Source organism: Sapajus apella, unplaced genomic scaffold (genome assembly GCF_009761245.1).
Source record: "Sapajus apella isolate SASKATOON/1434 unplaced genomic scaffold, GSC_monkey_1.0 scaffold33, whole genome shotgun sequence".
Taxonomy (NCBI): Eukaryota; Metazoa; Chordata; class Mammalia; order Primates; family Cebidae; genus Sapajus; species Sapajus apella.
The window spans coordinates 6135861-6151857 of NW_022436973.1; the positions used below are offsets into that span (position 1 = coordinate 6135861).

General features: G+C 50.0%; 1 protein-coding gene across 1 annotated transcript; it reads left to right on the forward strand.

The window, feature by feature from the left end:
• Positions 1-2457: 2457 nt before the first annotated feature.
• On the forward strand, positions 2458-12631 carry GHRH (growth hormone releasing hormone). The gene is made up of 5 exons (XM_032295006.1): positions 2458-2651; positions 7427-7529; positions 7823-7927; positions 9961-10080; positions 12487-12631. Exons 2-5 carry the CDS (start codon positions 7447-7449, stop codon positions 12500-12502), a joined length of 324 nt encoding a protein of 107 aa, XP_032150897.1. The 5' UTR covers positions 2458-2651; positions 7427-7446; the 3' UTR covers positions 12503-12631.
• Positions 12632-15997: the final 3366 nt, after the last annotated feature.

Genomic DNA, 15997 nt, shown 5'->3' on the forward strand with positions numbered 1-15997 from the left:
TTTTTTTTTTTTTTTGAGACGGAGTTTCACTCTTGTTACCCAGGCTGGAGTGCAATGGCGCGATCTCGGCTCACCGCAACCTCCGCCTCCTGGGTTCAGGCAATTCTCCTGCCTCAGCCTCCTGAGTAGCTGGGATTACAGGCACGCGCCACCATGCCCAGCTAATGTTTTGTAGTTTTATAGAGACGGGGTTTCACCATGTTGACCAGGATGGTCTCGATCTCTTGACCTCGTGATCCACCCGCCTCGGCCTCCCAAAGTGCTGGGATTACAGGCTTGAGCCACCGCGCCCGGCCCTAATTTTTGTATTTTTAGTAAAGACAGGGTTTCACCATGTTGGTCAGGATGGTCTCGATCTCTTGACCTCGTGATCTGCCCGCCTCAGCCTCCCAAAGTGCTGAGATTACAGGCATGAGCCACTGCGCCCGGCCTTTCAGCCCATTCTTAATCCTTGGGGATCTGGTCTGACCTGACCAGATCATGTCCTGGCCAGCAAGGTGACATGCCACCCAAGCTTTGCTTCTATAAGAAACATCTCATATTTGCTAGATGCCAAGAACATGGCTCAGTGCAGGCTAAGAAGAAGAAACACAAAATAGTGTTGCTAGGGGGACTCTTGGATTACAATTACTGGCTTGTAACTGTGACCCATTGAGGTACTCAGGGGTAGGCAAGGGGGTCTCCACTTCCCCCTCTTCAACCAGAGTAGCCCCATTTTTAAAAATCTGTCGCTGTAGGTTCCCAAAGAAAGAGTTTTGCCACTTTTTAAAAAAAAGTTTGGGCCAGGCACAGTGGCTCACACCTGTAATCCCAGCACTTTGGGGTGCTGAGGCGGGCGGATCATGAGGCCAGGAGATCAAGACCATCCTGGCCAACATGGTGAAACCCCGTCTCTACTAAAAATACAAAAAAATTAGCTGGGCATGGTGTCACACACCTGTAATCCCAGCTACTTGGGAGGCTGAGGCAGGAGAATTGCTTGAACCTAGGAGGCAGAGATTGCAGTGAGCCAACCGCTGCACTGCAGCCAGGGCAACAGTGCGAGATGTCTTCTCAAAAAATAAAAAAAAGTTTAGGCTGGGTGCTGGGCACAGTGGCTCACGCCTGTCATCCCAGCCCTTTGGGAGGCTGGGGCGGGTGGATCGCCTGAGGTCAGAAGTTCAATACCAACCAGGCCAACATGGCAAAACCCTGTCTCTACTAAAATACAAAAATTATTCAAGTGCAGTGGTGCATACCTGTAATCTCAGCTACTCTTGAGGCTGAGGCAGGAGAATCGTTTGAACCTGGAAGGTGGAGGTTATGGTGAGTCAAGATCACGCCACTGCACTCCAGCCTGGGCACCAGAGCGAGACTTCATATCAAAAAAAAAAAAAAAGAAGAAGTTTGAAAGTTGCTGTTCTATGTCAACTCTCAAGTTTCCAGGTAGAAACTGAGGTCTGGAGGGTAGAAGTAACTTGCTAAGGGTCACAGAGGTCGTGATTGACAGGCTTGAGGGAGGCAGCAGGTCCCCAGACTCAAGGCTTGGAGCTCTTCCCACACCTCCACGACGGCCTCCTGGGAAACCAGAGCTTCTGCCTCCTATGCATTTATGTCATTCTTGAGGATTTCTTAGCTATAGGCTAGAGAAATCTGGAAACACAACAACTCTCCCAAGGTTTTCCATCTCTCCTCTCACTTCGCACTTCTCTGAGGCAACTGCAGTGTGGCTGCCTTGACACATGATGACGGATGCGCCCGGGCTGCCTGTGACCACAGCAGGTGCAAATCAAATAGTGGAGAATTCTGATAATTGGACAACAAGGGAGATAGGGAACAACTTTCCCCACTAAGGAGAGAAAAACGCTTATTTGTAATGTTGTCTACCCAAAAGTGAAATAAAATTACACAGGGACAAAACTAAATTATATGAATTTTTTAAAAGGCACATTTATCTTGGAGAATAAATAAGCCCTTGGTGTTTCACTGTTATGAGTTCTCCAATTATTTTTAATGCACATTTTTTCTTTTTTAAAAAAAATATATTTTTTGAGATAGTCTTGCTCTGTCACCCAGGCTAGGGTGCAGTGGTGCAGTCTTGACTCACTGCAACCTCTGTGTCCTGGATTCAGGTGACACTCCTGCCTCAGCCACTCAAGTAGCTGGGACTACAGCCGTGTGCCACCCAGCTAATTTTTTAATTTTTTTGTACAGATGGAGTCTCATTATATTGCTCAGGCTGGTCTCAAACTTCTGAGCTCAGGTGATCTGCCTGCCTCAGGCTCCCAAAGTGCTAGGATTGCAGGTGTGAGCCATCGCTCCCAGCCAAGTTGTCCAATCATTGTTATGGAAGTATATATTTTCTGTATCCTCTTGGAATAATGTTACAACTTTGTACTCTGTCTACCCTGTCAAAGATAAAGGGAGACTTTACCAGGAGTTTTAATTCGCAAGGGGCCAGGCCTCTTTCACCTATTAGGGTTTGTCAGTGTAATGCTAAAAGCAGTCCTTTGGTTGACTTGTGGGTAATTGATTCTCTGACGCTGACAACGTTTAGGAAAATGAAGGGATAAATGATGGAAACGCCAGGCGGCTGCCGGAGAAAACACCCGGCCCAGGGCCCCTAGACTGGAGCAGTGCCTCGGAGCAGAGAGAGACCTGCCACATACGAGGTGAGAAGGGGTGGCCCTGGGGGGCTGGGCTGGGGGAAGCAGGAAAAGTTAGCCTTCTCGCCAACTCAGAAACACTGGGTCCAACAGGCCCACCACCATCCTCTTTGCCTGTGGACTGGTGAGCACATTTGAGCCCCTCTCTGGATAAAATCACCCCTCAACAGGGGCTCTGGAATAGGCTTCTGATGGTGCCGTTTTGGGCTTGTCCTAACTTAGGGGCATGGCAGACTGGCTTCAGGTGTCTGTCGTGGGCGGGTGAGCTCTCAGTGCTCCTTCAAGGTACGTGGGCAGGCTTTGGGAGCAAGACGTGAGTTGGCTCGATTTTCCTGTCAGTGATAGGATTCTGCCATGGATCAGAGAAAAGCCAAGTGGCTGTGGAAATCAATACTGCTCACTGATCACTCGGAACTGATTCAATATAATTGCTGGGAAATTGATAATCTTTTGCTTTCTTGCTCAATTGTAGCTGCACTCTTTACTCCAGGTTTAAGACCCAGTGGTCTGTCCTTGGAGTTCTCCACCACCCCACACTTGTCTCTTGATCCTTGCTTTAAGTGGTCCTGAAGTATTTGTGTCTTTCACCATAGACCACCTCAAAGCCCTTCTGGAAGGAGGTGGGGTATCGCTCTTCTGAATGACAGTTCAAGATGCTTCCTCATTAAAAACTTAGATTTCTTTTAACTTGGAATGCTGTCGGTGAGACAATTTATAAACCAGGGTGCTCAAATTTCAAAGGGGAATATTCAAGGAAGGTTAAAGATGTTATTTCCCTGGGTTTTCAAAAATGGTCTTGCTAATTTGGGTGCTTGAGACCTGACCTCCGTCATTAGCTGCAGGTGAATCTGCAGAATTCTCCTGGTATTCCTGGCATGAAGGCTGACAAAAGGTGCCAATGGATGTAGGTCAAGTGCCCATTTATCCTGAATCCAGGTAATCTCAAGTATATCTAATCACAGAAGCCGTAACCACTGCAGGACGCTAACTGATGATCGTAATGATAGATTATAAACTCTGGAGTGCTGTCAGTCAGCAGAGAGTTGTCAGCAACGCTGTTGGGCTTGGCTACACTTAATTCGGTGAATTTTGACTCCTTAAGTTGTCATGTGGAATGTATCTGTTGACAGCTATTTTATTTTTTTATTTGATTGTTTCTTTGGGATAGGGTCTTGCTCTGTCACCTAGGCTGCAGTGTGGTGGCACTATCATGGATCACTGCAGCCTTAACCTCCTGGGCTCAAAGCAATCCTCCCACCTCAACTTCCAGAGTAGCTGGGACTACAGGCATGTGCCACCAGGCCTTGCTAATTTTTTTTTTTTGGTAGAGATGGGGTCTCACTATGTTGCTCGGGCTGGAGCCATTGTATCCTTAGTGACATAACCTTTATTCTTATCTTACCCTTCACTGGATAATTCTTGTTGTTTTCCATTTTCATCCAATGGGATCTGAAAACCCATTGACTAGGTTCTCATAGCTCAGAGGCTGCTGTGCGGTCTTGACCTATGCCTGGGGCACATGATCTGTGAGGAATGTTGAGCCTCTTGGTCAGCCTGTGCAGGGACTGAGCCTCATCCTGAATAAGCAGGGTATTACCATGTTTACTATGACCTGCCCTCCCCGGCAAAGTCTGCCCTCCTATAAGGTTATTTTCAACTCCCTGAAACCACTGGGTATGCATAGAAGGGAACCGATCAAGCAGGTGTTCCCGTTTGTCCCCATTCTTTCTTCCCCAGAGGCCCAATGACAAAGAGCAAGAAGCTTTCCTTTTTTTCAGACCCTTTCCCACATGCAGGTGACGGAGGCTGAGGCGGCCTGTGAATGGGGAGTGCTGTGAATAGGGCATTGTACCTGGGAGGCTGAGCATGGTGCGGGAGGAAGTCTGCTGGCCTGGGAATGGGGAGGCCCCATTCTGAAGTGCCCACTCCAAAACTAATTTGATGGAGGACCGTGGAAAAGGCATTTGTATTCTCTGGGCTCGTTTCCTCGGCTGTAGGATGAGCATGGGGATGCCTGCTCCAGAGGGAGGGTGCAAGGATGGGTTGTGGAGTCTGGAAGGGCACAGGGGCTGGGAATCACTTGTGCCAGGTCTCGGGAGAAGAGGCAGGAGCTTAGGAGGCAGAGGGAGAGCTCAAGCCAAGAGGAAGGGCTTGAGCTTTATTCTGGAGGGAGTGGGGAACCAAGGGCTTCTGAGCAGGGGAGGGCGGTGATTAGGAGCCTAGATCTGTGTGAATCTTTAAAAGCTTAGCAGCAAAGAAGGCAAGAAAGCCAGGCTGCAGCTGGGAGACAGAAAAGGCAGTGGTTTCTGTCAAGGTGCCCTGCTTGCATCCAAAGATCTCCCAGCTTACGAAATTCCCCTTCTGGAGAGGCAGCCTGGACCAGGTTGGGAGACGGGGGACCAGACATGATACCATGCGATGAGGAGGACGGAAGACTGCCATGCCTTGGTCCGAGGAGCAAAGGCCTAAGTCAGGTGCTAAATGTATCTAAAGGGCTGGTCCTGTGGCTGCAGGTGCGGAGGCTCCGGCCCAGCAGGCGGATGTTCCAGCAGCCCTCGGGCCAGATCCCATTCTCATCTTTAGCCCCAGTCCTTAGCAGAACAGTACAGGCTTAAGAGATATTTGCAGGAGCAGGAGATTTGGGCTTGACATGAAGAGATAAACTTCCTAACAATAAGAACTGCCTGGGTCAGGCATGGTGGCTCACGTCTGTAATCCCAACACTTTGGGAGGCCGAGGTAGGAGTATCACTTAAGCCCAGGTGTTTGAAACCAGTCTCGGCAATATAGTGAGACCTTATCTTTACAAAAATTTTCAAAATTAGCCGGGCATGATGGCACATGTCTGTAGTCCCAGCTACTCAGGAGGCTAAGGCAGGAAGATTGCTTGAGCCCAGGAGTTTGAGGCTGCAGTTAGCTATGACTGGGCCACTGTACCTCAGTCTGGGCAACAGAGTGGGACCCTGTCTCAAAATAAATAAATAATCACCCGGAAATAAGCCCCTGGGCCTGGGGGTAGTGAGCTCCCTGTCATTCACCAGCAGAAGCAGGAACTGGAGGACGGCCAGTGCACGCGTTGGGGGATGCTCATGTCAGGGAGGGAGGGGCTGGCCCCAAGGCCTGGGCTGCTGCTCTATCCAGCTCTGCAGGTGCAGGGTCTCAGGCTGCAGTGAGCAGCCCCCATGAGTGCTGCCTGGGGGCCCAAGGCATCCCTGGGTTAGAGGAGACTTCAGTGCCTTCAGAAAGGAGGGTGATGCCCTGAGAGGGCCAGTAAGCCCAGAAGAGCAAGGTGGGCTCTGCCAGCACTGGCCCTGCCTGCCAGAACTCCTCAGTAGGACCCAGGAGCAGGAGGAAAGGAAGCCGTGTGAGGCGATGGTGGGAAAGGTGGGGGTGCTGGCCATCTCCAGGGCTGCCTGGGCCTCCGGATTGATCTCCACCCCCACAGAGTACACATCCTGCTGAGAGACGGAGGCACCCATGGGAGACGGGAGAACCCAATTCCTAGGTGGCCAAGTACCCCCGAGGCCATGTTTCCGTTCCCGGGCAGGTCTGGGCGGACAGCAGTGGCACTTTCCTTGGCAGAGGCGAGCTCTGTCCCCTGCTGGCTGCTCTTCCCCTAATTGCAGAGCTCGGTGTCAGCAGGCCCCACTTAAGGGTAATTACAGGACCTATGAGATGACTGCGCCACGCTGCGTCCCTGGGCTCTCCCATCTCTTCCAGGACTAAAACTCTTCAGCAAAATCTAAGCATTTGGAGCAAGACTTAGAGCCCTTCTCACCTCTCTCCAACTCCATACAAAATTAAAACAGGAAGAACCTGCCCCCTGGGAGGGTCAGTCTCAGGTAGCCACAGCAAAGGTTTCTAGAGAATTCCTTATTCATTCAGGCACCTCACCTTACCAGATCCTTACAGGAGCAGAAGCAAGAGGTCTAGTTACCAACTCGGTTTTATGGCCAGGGAATTTGACACTCAGAGAGGTGAAACCGCTTTTCCTGGGGCACACAGCTAATGACAGCAGAGCCAGGATTTGAACTTCCAGTTTGTCTGACTCAGAGCTGAGCGGTTACCCTGGCTGCCTGTCAGTGCCACGCTGGATGGAGCTGAGAGAGGGACACCAGGAGAAGGTTCTTTGACCTCCCCTACGCCTTGCTAAGGGATCCCACTTTATTATTATTATTATTGGAGACAGTGTCTCACTTTGTCCCCCAGGCTGGAGTGCATGGCATGATCTTGGCTCACTGCAACCTCCGCCACCCAGGTTCAAGGGATTCTCGTGCCTCAGCCTCCTGAGTAGCTGGGATTACAGGCGCGCACCACCACTCCTGTCTAATTTTTGTATTTTTAGTAGAGGTGGGATTTCACCATGTTGGCCAGGCTGGTTTCAAGCTCCTGGTCTCAGGTGATCCGCTCACCTCAGCCTCCCAAAGTGCTGAGATTACAGGCATGAACCAACATGCCCAGCTCCAAATCCGACTTCCAGCGCCTTACAGCAAGGGGGACTTTCACTCCTATCACTGGTTTTCAGTTCAACCCTATGTGGTTGGCAGGGTAGCTGCATCAGGCCCATTCTACAGATGGAGAAATGAGGTCAGAGCTGGTGACTGGCAGAGGCAGAACGTGAACCCAGGTCTGTCTGACATCCAGAGTCTGGGTTCTTTTTCCCATCCCACAGCTTCCAAAAGACAAGGAGTCTTGCCATGGAGCCAAGCCCAGGGCTAGGCCAGTAAATGGCATCCCGATGGCTGTGGCTGCACCTGACCTTCCACTCCTGTCACTCTGCAGGTGCCGCCCCCGGGTGAAGGATGCCACTCTGGGTGTTCGTCTTCGTGATCCTCACCCTCAGCAGCAGCTCCCACTGCTTCCCACATCCCCCTTTGGCCCTCAGGTAAGCAACCCCTGGGGAAAGTTCCCACCACTCCCAAGCCATCCCTGCCATGGGCAGGTGTTAGTGAATGCAGACTCCTCTCAGCTGGGCCCAGCTGTGTCTTTACCCCATGTCTGTCTTTGCATAGGAGGCAGACACAGCTTCACAGAGGTCGCTCAGAGGGGCCTGAGTCTCTCTTGGGGTGAGTGGGACAGATGGCAACAGAAGGATCTTGCAGTGACATGGCGAGTGCAGCCGTGACTATCCTCTCACCTGGGCCCACCCCGCCCTCTGACCTGACTCCTTCTGCACAGGATGCGGCGGTACACAGATGCCATCTTCACCAACAGCTACCGGAAGGTGCTGGGCCAGATGTCTGCCCGCAAGCTGCTCCAGGACATCATGAACAGGCAGCAGGGGTAAGCAGAAGTTCTACTGATTTCTTGCCACACTCTGCAGCAGAGTGCAGGAGGTTGGTCCCTGCAGAAGGCCAGGGACCAAGTCAGATCTCTTCCTTGGCACAGCGAGTGTCATTCCTGGACTTTCCATAGCAAAAGGATTCCAGTGTTAAACCTCAGCTTACCTCCACACCTATCACGTGCTTCTTCCATGAGGCAAAGCCATTACTAGGCTCCAACAGTAACCACACTGGTGGTAGTTACCATTTAATCATGACTCCGTGCCAAAAACAAAGGCTCTGCCCTTGGACATTTACAGACATTGGCACAGTGGTGGGCACACAGGATACCCTTGGTAGTGTCAGCTACTATTATTCTTAGTTTCTTGCTTTCTTTTTTTTTAGAGACAGGGTCTCATTCTGTTGCCCAGGCTGGCATACGGTGGCACGATCATGCCTCATTGTAACCTCAAATGTCTGGACTCAAGCGATCCTCTCATCTTAGCCTCCCAAGTAGCTGTGACTACCAGTGTGCATCACTACAACTATTCTATGTTTTGTAGAGTTGGCGTCTCGCTATGTTGCCCAGGCTGGTCTCGAGCTCCCGGCCTTAAGCAACCTCCCACCTTGGCCTCCCAAAGCGTTGGGATTACAGGCGGAAGCCACCTCGCCCAGCCTTTAGTTTCTTTAATCTTCATAACAACCCTACACAGTACGGACTCTTATCCCCATTGTACAAGGTTAATTGCTTCTAAAGGACACACAAAGAGTGGCAGAGTTTGGAGCCAAACTGCCTGACTGTATTTAGTCTGTAAATACAGCCTGTATGCTTTTTAGTTTTTACTTTGAAAAAAAATCTCAAACTTACAAAAAGTTGCAGCAAAAGCACAGTGAACTTCCACATGCCCTTCCAATTCCTAACATTTTATCACATTTGCTTACTCTATATCCATAGCTAGATATAGATATATACTGGCCGGGTGTGGTGGCCCACGCCTCTAATCCCAGCACTTTGGGAGGCTGAGGCAGGCGGATCACTAGGTCAAGAGATCTAGAACAGCCTGGCCAACAGGTGAAATTCTATCTCTACTAAAATTAACAAAAATTAGCCGGGCGTAGTGGCAGGTGCCTGTAATGCCAGCTAATTAGGAGGCTGAGACAGGAGAATCGCTTGAACCTGGGAGGTGAAGGTTGCAGTGAGCCAAGATCGCACCATTGCACTCCAGCCTGGGTGACAAGAGTGAAACTCCATCTCAAAAAAAAAAAAAAAAAGACACAGATATTTACACACAGAAACACATATTCACATTTAGTATTGTTATCATTTTTGCTGAACCATTTGAGAGTAAATTGCAGTTCTCCTAACACCTAACTAAAGGACATCCCCTTACATAATCATTGTATAATTATCAATTATCCATATTCACATTGTGCCAGTTGTCCCAAAATGTCCTTTATAATAATTATTTCTTTTTCTGATCTAGGACCCAATTCAGGATCATGGATAACAATTAGTTGTCATGTCTCTCGTTTCTTTTAATCTGGAATCATTCCTCAGTCTTTCATGACATCGACATTTTTGACTAGTAAAGGCTAATGATTTATAGAATGTCCCTCATGTTGAATGTGCCAGACACATCCCCATCATTCCTCTAATGATGATTGGAGGATTCAGGTGATGCATTCATAGTAGTGCTGTGTCCTTCTCAGTGCCTGGTATCGGGAGGCACAGGATGTCAATTTGTGCCGTTATTGGTGGATTATTGGTAGATGGTAACTTTGATCAGTTGGCTAACATGGTGTCTGCCAGGTTTCTCCTCTATAAAGTTATTTTACCCTTATAATTAATAATCTGTGGGGGGACACTTTGCAACTGTGTACACTTGTACTACTGTACTCTTCACTACTCCGTATACTACCTCCCTAAGTGTGGCTGAATCTAACTCAGTTGGGTGGAAGAGTCCACACCAGATACTGAAACAGGCAGAGGGAGACACCCCTGCCTCTCCACGTCCTACCCAAATAGCAACTAGTTTTCTTTTTCTAACCACATAGAGAGAGAAACCAGGAGCGAGGAGCAAGGGCACGGCTTGGCCGTCAGGTAGACAGCGTGTGGGCAGAACAAAAGCAAATGGCATTGGAGAGCATCCTGGTGGCCCTGCGGCAGAAGCACAGGTATGGGCGTGAGTGCATGTGTGCATCTAGGGACTTCAGGGCTTCCTACCCCGTGGTTTGCCAGGAAAAGGAAAGGATCCACTCCTCTCTAAAGGTGTGGGGCTCTGCCAGACAAATCAAGAACAATGACCCTCCTGACAGACATTAAGAACTAGGAGAGCGCCCGGGCGCGGTGGCTCACACCTGTAATCCCAGCACTTTGGGAGGCTGAGGGGTGAGGATCGCTTGAGGCTAGGAGTTTGAGACCAGCTTGGCCGATATAGTGAGACCCTATCTCAATAAATAAATAAGGACAAGGAGAGTTCTTTAGACATTAAGGGTGGAAAATGTCTGATGGAGACCACAACTTATCCATGTCTGTATCCCAGTGTGCAGCCAGAGGCCAGGCTCAGTGTCCATGCCCGAAAATGTTACTCACTGAACGGTTCTGGGAAATGACCCAGAAACCAGAATTTTGACAGGTGTCCCCAAGGATTCGGGTGCAGGTGATCTGACAGGCATGCTCTGGATCCCTTGCCAAGTTCAAAAAAACTATAAAGCCAAAGACAGACCAGCCCTCTCACATCCTGTGGTAGCTGAGTGTGCACAGACACACGATCAGCAGAGGAGAGGCAGTGATGACTGTGGTTCCCAGCTCACTGGCCCTCACGTTTCCCCTGGGAGTCAGGAGAGATCCGAAATGAGTTTCCTCATTTTACAGAGGAAGGAAAGTGAGGCAAAGAGGGGGCAGCAGCTGGTCCCAAGTCAGGGACTAGGAGGCCCAAGATCTGTTTTGCCTCCCTGGAACTTCTTTGCACAAAGCCCCACTTCACGAACAAAGTTTCCCAAAAATGTGGGTGTTTGGAGAAACCCAGCTGGGCTTTAGAGCCTGATTTTTTTTTTTTTTACTATCGTCACCCAGGCTGGAGTGCAGTGGTGTGATCTCGGCTCACTGCAACCTCAGCCTCCTGGGTTCAAGTGATTCTCCAGCCTCAGCCTCCCGAGTAGCTGGGATTACAGGCGCCCACCACCACGCTGGCTAAGTTTTGTATTTTTAGTAGAGATGGGGTTTCACAATATTGGCCAGGCTGGTCTCGAACTCCTGACATCAGATGATCCATCTGCCTTGGCCTCCCAAAGTGCTGTGATTATAGCCGTGAGCCACCGCGCCTGGCCTAGAGCCTGATTTAACTGTGAGCACAAGCAGGTCCCAGTGTGGCTCTGCTGGGCACTTCTGGTCCAACCTATTTAGCAAATACAGTTCCCAGCAGAGCTCTCCATGGCCTTTCTCAATTTCTTCCCAACCTGATCAGACACCACCAGCCCAGAGATTTCACCACCTACAAGCAGCAGCAGGCCTACAGCAGACGACAGGAGGGTGACAAGCAGGCTGGGAGGTGAGAAACGCCTGGGCCCCAGGCCTGGTTCCGCAGCCAGCTGCACAGCAACATGCTTCTTAGCTTCCTCCCTATGAAAGAAAGAGCTGCTCTGACCATCTCCAGGGTCCACAAGGCTAGAGTTCTAAAAGAATGTCTCTAAGAATGCCTCCTCTGTACCTTGCAGGCTGGGATTAGGTAATTGTTCACCTGCTATGGCTCTCATCAGGCCTCTGTAGGGTGAAAATGGCTCCGTGGAGGGCTAATCCTAAGAATGCAGGCTTTGTTCCTGCACGTGAAAAGCCAGGGGCTTCACAGAGATTGAAGTCATAGAGCCCGCGGAGCTAAGCTCGCAGGAAGGGGCCGGAAGGCTGCTACAGCCATTGTTCCCCCTCCAGCTCGACTGCTGCAAATAGCAGGATTATCACTGGGAGGCAGGAAGAAGTTCCTGCTTAGAGCGCAGGGCAGAGCCATGTGACAGATAGCATACTTTTGCACCCATCATACGTTGTGTTCATGTAGCAGCCCTGTAAGGAAACTGAGGTTCGGGTTCAGCCATCCTTCCACCCCCATAAAGACCATCCAGTGACTATGACATGCCATGCTCTGGACTGGGGGCACAGCAGGGTACAGGATGGCAGCGGCCCCTGCTCTCATGGAATTCATAATGCACCGAGGCAGCGAGGAACTAGACAAGTTCTTGTACAGTCAATTATTTAACTGTGATGAGTGGGAACAGACACTGGGATGTGGTGACTGAGGCTGGGAGAACGCGGGGCCTGCCTGGGGATAAGAGGCAGCTTCTTCAAGGGGAAGTGACTGGCCCAGAGTCTTGGTGGGAGCTGGCTGGCAGAGCAGAGAGCAGGGGCTAAGCCCCGCACTCACCTTGCTGGCACGCGTGAGCATCCTTCCCTCCGCCCCACACTGCCTCTTTTGAAATCCAAAAAACCAGTTCCTGCCACAGGAGCACCCATTGCCCCGGTTCCATGCGTCCCACTCTAGCCACCCTCACTTCAATCCCCTGGATTCAGCTTGATTTTTCTTTCTGCAGCAGGAACCAGGAATGAAGAATCCTCCTGTGACCTGGGCTACCTGTAGCCAAAATGAAACTGGATCCAGTCAATCCTCTTTCATTTCTGACCCACTTTTTCCTTTGTAAATACAATAAAATTCCCCCATACTGGTGTGCATTTAAATGTTCTTTTCTATTCAGCCTAATTTTTTATGGGTTTTACATAGTTACATTTCCCAAAGTGGTATTACAAGGTATAATTTTTTTTAAAAGCTAACATTTACCAAGCACGCAGAGTGCAAACCAGGCAGCTTCATGCATAGAATCTCCTATGCCCCTTGCATGGGCTGATGGCCGGTATTGGCATCCTCCTCCTTTCACACACAAGGAACTGAGGCACAGAAAGTGTAACCCAACTGCCCACAGTCACACCTGGCAAATGAGAGCTGGGATCCAAATGCAGGCAAGTCCAACCCGGAACCCGCTCTTAACCACATTAAACCACCTTGGGTCAAAGTCATCCTTTGCCCACAGGTGATTTGCTCATCTATAAGCAATACCATTTATTCATTCAACAAACATTTATAGAATAACAACTCTGTGCCAGGTACTATTCTGGGCACTAGAGAGAGAGTCACGAACAATGTCCCTGAGATCACTCGAACCTGGGAGGCGGAAGTTGCAGTGAGCCGAGATCGCGCCACTGCACTCCAACCTGGATGAAAGAGCGAGACTGTCTCAAAAAAAACAAAAACAGTTTAGAGGAAAGATGAGGAACCAGCAAAGGAGGCTGAGAAGTAGCAGCAGTGAGGTAACGGGAAGGCCACTTCACAGGAGAATCCCGGAAGCCAAACGAAGAGCGTTTCTAGAAGAAAGGGTTGATCCATTCTGCTAAATGCTGCTGATGGGACAAGTCAATGTGTGTGTGGTGGGGGAGAGAATAATAAACCCAAGTCAACATAGAATATGTCAGATGTTGGCAAGTGCAAAGGATAAAGCTTTAAAGGGCTGGGGAGCGCTAGGGGGTATAATTTGATCTACAGTGTGTACATGTGAAGGCCTCACTGATGATGTGACATTTGAGTAAAGACCTGAGGAAGAGAGGGAGTTGGCTTTGTAAATATCAGAGTAAAGAGCCTTCCAGGCGGAGTGAAAACCCAGCAAAGGCCTGGAGGCAGGAATGTGGAGGAAGGACTAGCAAGGGCTCAGTGTGGCTACCTGGGCAGGAGCAAGGATGTGGGTGGAAAGAAAAGAGTCCTGGAGGAGCACGAGGCCAGCTCATGGGGACACTTGGCAGCGTTAAAAAAAATTGTTGAGTTTGTTGTTGTTGTTTTCTGAGACGGAGTCTCACTCTGTTGCCCAGGCTAGAGTTAGTGGTGTGATCTCGGCGCACTGCAATCGCCACCTCCAAGGTTCAAGGGATTCTCCTGCCTCAGCCTCCGCCTCCTGAATAGCTGGGATTACAGGCGTGAGCCACGGCGCCAGGCCCACAGTTAGGATTTGGATCCCACACGTGGTGAGATGAAAGCCATGGTGGAGTTTAAGCAGAAGAATGACAGGCTCTGACCTATGTTTAAAATCACTGAGAAATGGTCAAACTCTAGATACATTCTTAGGGCAGAAGCCACTTCCTGATAGACAAGGTGTAGGGACTGGAGAGAAGTCAAGAACAACTCCTGAGCTTTTGGCCTGAGGACTGGAAGGATGGAGTTGCCACTCAGCAGCTTTGGGGGTGGGGGAACATTAAGCGTTTAGGTTTGAATGTTGAGTGTGAGGTGCCTATGAAAGGTCCAAGTGAGGAAGCTGAGTAGGCACATGACTGTACAGGTCCTAGTTCAGGAGAGAGTCCCCCGAGTTCGGGGGAGAGGTCTGGACAGCTGGTTTGGTTTGGTAGTTGTCACCATTTAGAAAGTCTTTAAAATCAGGCCGGGCGCGGTGGCTCAAGCCTGTAATCCCAGCACTTTGGGAGGCCGAGGCGGGTGGATCACGAGGTCAAGAGATCGAGACCATCCTGGTCAACATGGTGAAACCCCGTCTCTACTAAAAATACAAAAAATTATGCTGGGCATGGTGGCACGTGCCTGTAATCCCAGCTACTCAGGAGGCTGAGGCAGGAGAATTGCCTGAACCCAGGAGGCGGAGGTTGCGGTGAGCCGAGATCGCGCCATTGCACTCCAGCCTGGGTAACAAGAGCGAAACTCTGTCTCAAAAAAAAAAAAAAAAAAGAAAGTCTTTAAAGTCAAAAGACTAGATTACCAAGGAAGACTACAGGAAGAGTAAAGTCCAGGGACTGATCCCCTGGAAACGCCTACATTTAAAGTTTAGAAGAGGGCCAGGCACAGTGGCTCATGCCTATAATCCAAGCACAGGCCAAGGCAGGAGGATCACTTGAGGCCAGGAGTTCAAGACCAGCCTGGCCAACATGGTGAAACCCTATCTCTACTAAAAATACAAAAATTAGCCGGGCATGGTGGTGCACGCTTGTAATCTCAGCTACTTGGGAGTCTGAAGCAGGAGTATTGCTTGAACCCGGGAGACAGAGGTTGCAGTCAGCTTGAGATCACACCACTGCACTCCAGCCTGGGTTAAAGAGTGAGGCTGTCTCAAAAAAAAATTTTTAAACGTTTAGAGGAAAGATGAGGAACCAGCAAAGGAGGCTAAGAAGTAGCAGGCAGTGAGGTAACAGGAAAACCACTTCACAGAAGAATCCCAGAAGCCAAATGAAGAGCATTTCTAGAAGAAAGGGGTGATCCATTCTCCTAAATGCTGCTGATGGGACAAGTCAGTTGAGAACTGACCATGGAAGTGACCGTGGAAGCCACTGATGACCTTGGCAAGAAGAAGTTGGGTGGAGTGGCGCAGACCAAAGTCTGATTTGAGAGGGAGAAATGGGAGAAGAGGAATCAGAGCTGGTGAGCGTAGACTTGACTGTGCAACAGGGTGGCCACGAGACGTACATGGCTAATGGACACCTGAAATGTAGCTGCTACAAACCGAGACGTTCTTTAACTGTGAAATAAACACTAGATTTGCCGGGCGCGGTGGCTCACGCCTGTAATCCCAGCACTTTGGGAGGCCGAGGCGGGTGGATCACGAGGTCAAGAGATCGAGACCATCCTGGTCAACATGGTGAAACCCCGTCTCTACTAAAAATACAAAAAATCAGCTGGGCATGGTAGTGCGTGCCTGTAGTCCCAGTTCCTCGGGAGGCTGAGGCAGGAGAATTGCCTGAACCCAGGAGGTGGAGGTTGTGGTGAGCCGAGATCGAGCCATTGCACTCCAGCCTGGGTAACAAGAGCAAAACTCCGTCTCAAAAAAAAAAACAAAAAACACTAGATTTAGGCTGGGGCATGGTGGCTCAAACCTGCAATCCCAGCATTTTTGGGAGGCCAATGAGGGAGGATTACTTGAGGACAGGAGTTCAAGACTAGCCTGGGCAACACAGCCAGACTCTGCCTCTACAAATAAAAATTTTTTAAAAATTCACCAGGCATGGTGACACGTGCCTGCAGTACCAGCTACTTGGGAGGCTGAGGTGGGAGAATTGCTC